Source organism: Phytophthora parasitica, assembly GCF_000247585.1.
Source record: "Phytophthora parasitica INRA-310 unplaced genomic scaffold supercont2.94, whole genome shotgun sequence".
Lineage (NCBI taxonomy): Eukaryota > Oomycota > Peronosporomycetes > Peronosporales > Peronosporaceae > Phytophthora > Phytophthora nicotianae.
Window position 1 is genome coordinate 138,518 of NW_008649080.1, and position 3,706 is coordinate 142,223.

The 3,706-nt window shown below is 50.1% G+C and overlaps 2 protein-coding genes across 2 annotated transcripts; both read left to right on the forward strand.

The window, feature by feature from the left end:
* Positions 1 to 59: 59 nt before the first annotated feature.
* PPTG_18573 (hypothetical protein) lies at positions 60 to 1,339 on the forward strand (the record flags this gene model as incomplete). The annotated part of the gene is made up of 5 exons (XM_008917132.1): positions 60 to 77; positions 135 to 401; positions 468 to 512; positions 573 to 662; positions 725 to 1,339. The coding sequence occupies 5 exons, from the start codon at positions 60 to 62 to the stop codon at positions 1,277 to 1,279; spliced, it is 975 nt and encodes a 324-aa protein (XP_008915380.1). The 3' UTR covers positions 1,280 to 1,339.
* A 134-nt stretch (positions 1,340 to 1,473) lies between these two features.
* PPTG_18574 (CAMKK protein kinase) lies at positions 1,474 to 3,384 on the forward strand (the record flags this gene model as incomplete). The annotated part of the gene is made up of 1 exon (XM_008917133.1): positions 1,474 to 3,384. One exon carries the CDS (start codon positions 1,474 to 1,476, stop codon positions 3,382 to 3,384), a length of 1,911 nt encoding a protein of 636 aa, XP_008915381.1.
* Positions 3,385 to 3,706: the final 322 nt, after the last annotated feature.

Sequence of the window (3,706 nt, forward strand, 5' to 3'; positions counted from 1 at the left end):
TGATCCAGCGCGTGTGCTCTTCCTACCGAGAACAGAGTGAATCTTCTACGGACGAGGACATGGAACGACTCCGGCAGGTTCGAAGTGATGTTCTCCATCTCGATTGGTCTCCGCTGACTCATCTGATGCTGTAGAAATGGCAAGAGAAGCTGGCACTGTACACTGGAAAACACACACAATCAAATGCAATGGCAGAGATCAATAGCAACGGCATCTCGACGGTGGGGTTTGCAGGATTGTCGAGAGATGGCGACATTGAAGCTCTCGATGACGAGGATGAATTCTCCATCCCGTCCAGCTCTAATTCTTCTTCTCATTCTTCTCTTTCTTCTCCCATTCCGTCTTTTATTGAGTCGGAGGCTTCAACGGAGCAAATAACCGGTCGACCGAGCGCTCAAGTGGTGAGCACTGAACGAAAGTCACTGTATTTTTGATTGTGTGGACTAACAGAGCATCAATGATGGCAGCCCAGCACCGCGACATCGACAGCCTCGTCTATCTTCTCCAAAATGGTGCGGTTTATTGATAAAGTGTGATAGTCTAAGGGACTTACATGTATAATGTCAACCCAGCTAGGAACCAAGCGAAAGCTGCATCAGTTGGATGGATCTGTCTCCGACGATGGAGACACAGTAGAATGGCAAGACGCTGATGTTCAAGAGGTGAGAGCTTTACTAATTGATTCATTGTGTAGGTGGTTGATACTCAGTTCGTTCGGATGCAGCAAAAAAGTCTAGAAACAAGCACACCACCACTTGCAGCTTCAATGACAGAGACTCATATTGAAAACAACGCTGGTAGCGAAACTGAAGATGAAATTCTTCATGACATCGAAGAGGAAAAAGAGGACAAGGCATCGTCAAGCTCTGTAGATTCAGCATCGTTGCTCGTGTCTGCGCAAGATTTTTCTCCCGTGTCGGGGCTTTCCGGGATCAATCTGCCGCTGCAGTTAGCTGCACAGTATTCTAAGTTCATTCATCGAGGCAAGCGCCGGGGTTACTTTGGGCAGCTACACTCGATTGTGTTAACGTGGCCAAGTAGGTTGGCAGCTAAAGACTCTATTCTTCCAGGTGACATGGTCTGGTGTTGCCCCGATTCAGAGCGAGGATTCCTTGATGAGGGAGAAGTCGTCAAGGTGGTTTCCCTGGGAGACACGCTAGATGAGCTCAAGATTGAACGCAGCAACGGGGCGGAGACTACGGTTCAATTGCATCGAGTGCGTCGTCTAAAGGAGTACCTTATTCGCAAGGGCAGCGTGCGATTCCGTAGCGAACAGTAGATACTTCAAAATCCGCGTAACGTTATTATCAGAACGCTATGACAGCAACCGACCAAGTATTTTTGACCGTTACCAGTAGTTGAAAAGACACATCAACTCAGTCGAGGACGACATGAACGGTGAAGACGAGGAACACCTGAGGGATCATTGAGACGATCGTCACTCCAGTGCACAATTGACCAAGTGAGCTTGCCATGGGTGTTCAAGATCATGACGTTGGATGCTTTGGGTTTTCGGGTAGCTCCAGCCACTTGATGCACCAAGGACTGCTCCAGTATCAAGCCAAAGACGGCAATTGGAAAGAGCGATGGTTTATCCTGGATGCAGTCAAGTCGGCACTGGTCAAGTGTAACTCAACTAACCATCTGCCAGCGGAATCGTACGGTAGTGTACTCGGTGGAGACGTACTGATCGCAGAGGCAAAGCCACTTTCGGAGACGAACAGCGACAGTGGAGGTGAGAGCACTCCTTTCGGCTTTGAAGTTGCCACTCCAGCTGGTGCGAAGATTATCTTCCGTACCAAGTCGCTGAAAGAGCAGAACTCGTGGCTGACAGTTTTAAACAAAATCGCAAGTGGGTTCGCATTGGGTGTAGCTGACCGACTGGCAGACCGTGAGTTGCTCGCTGGAAAATACTCGTTGGTTCGTGAGCTAGGTCGAGGAGCCTCGGGTATCGTATCCCTCTACACGTGGCAAGGCAAGCCGTTCGCCATCAAGAAATTCGTTCCTCAGAAGAGCAAAGGGGTTCCAAATCGTCGAGCTGCACCCGTAGCTACGGGAACACGTCCATCCACTCAGGCAAGTCAGCCAAATGCGATTCCTGACGATGTTCGTCGAGAAGTAGCGCTGTTAAAGAAGGCCAGCAATCTCCCGTTTATTATTCGCCTGCATGATGTTATCCTGGACATGGAGAATAAGGAATACTATCTGGTGATGGAGTATATGGGCGGTGGTGCTATTGCCGAGTGGGACGGCTCTCGTAAATGTTACGTCAGCTCAAGAGCCAAAAGCGCTGCTAGCGGGACTGCGTGTCTGCTGGGTGAAGGCACAGTACGCACGTACGTGACGAACCTTGTGCTAGCAATTCAAGGTCTCCACTTGAACAACCTCGCCCATCGTGATATCAAACCTGAGAATCTGATGGCGAACGAGGAGCACACACTCTGCAAACTTGGAGATCTAGGTGTTGCTCATTACTTTAAAGAGGAGAACGGTGAACTCCATGAAGAAGATGTCGATGCAATCGAGCTGTGGGATATCAATCAAGGCTCAACGAGTACAGCTGGAAGTAAGAAGCACCTTCGAGGTATGATCAAGTCGACAAAAGGCACGTACCAGTTCTTGCCTCCCGAATCGCTTAATGGAGATGCCTACTGCGCGTTCAAAGCAGATATTTGGGCCATTGGTGTGACGATGTATGCACTACTGTTCGGATCACTCCCGTACTACTCAAGCGATGTGAGTGAACTGTTCGACAAGATTGAGAACGATCCTCTGGAGTTCCCCACTTCCTGTGAAGACAACGATGCAAAGGACTTACTAAAATGGATTCTGACGAAAGATCCTGAGAAGCGCATCACTCTGGAAGGCATCTTGCAACACCGCTGGACACACCGCAATATCGATTCCAAGAGTCTACGCAAACAGGTGAACGCTCTGAAGCAAGCCCCCATACTCTCAATTGAAGATCACGAGTTGGGAGGCGCCGTGTCTGTACACCAGACTCGATTCCTGAAGATGGCAGCAGCAATTCGTCATGATACTTTGAACGATCTGGTTACAGACGCGGATACGTCTCCTCAAGACGGGGACTACAAGCCCAATCCGATCGATACGAAGGACACGGAGCTCCCTCAATGGTTTCAACCACATCGGGAGCTTGTTGCAGCGCAGATGCACTACGATTGGTGTCGTGGTAAGTCGTTGGCTGGCTGGAAGCACGGCGACGTCCGAGATGACGCACACTTGGTACATCCGTTGATGCTGCCGATGCGAGCACTAGACGACACTGCACGAGCTCGGAACTTTGCCTCCGTCGACGAGGTCATTAAGTGCGTGGTTGCGCTTGGCGTTCAGGTTAGTTACCACCGCCCATCGGCCGAGTAGTTATCGGTGCTGACAGCGCGTGCAAACGTAGGTGCCACGGCGCGCGAGGCCTTCTTGCTCAGAACCTGTAGACTCATGCTCATGTGTGGGGCCTGGAGGAATTTATGGGACTGAAGGTGAGTGCTCGACGCGGCGTGCGTGGATCGCTCACACTTGCGAGAAAGCATGTCACTTAACAAAGGACTGACTATGTTTTCAGCTGGCATAAAGACCTGTAGAAATGAATATACTGTACGATTGAAACTGTATGCTGCACAAGCTCAAGTTGGGATATTCCGGTGGTTCTGGCGTATGCCGCCATCTTTGTTTTGGTCATGCATGT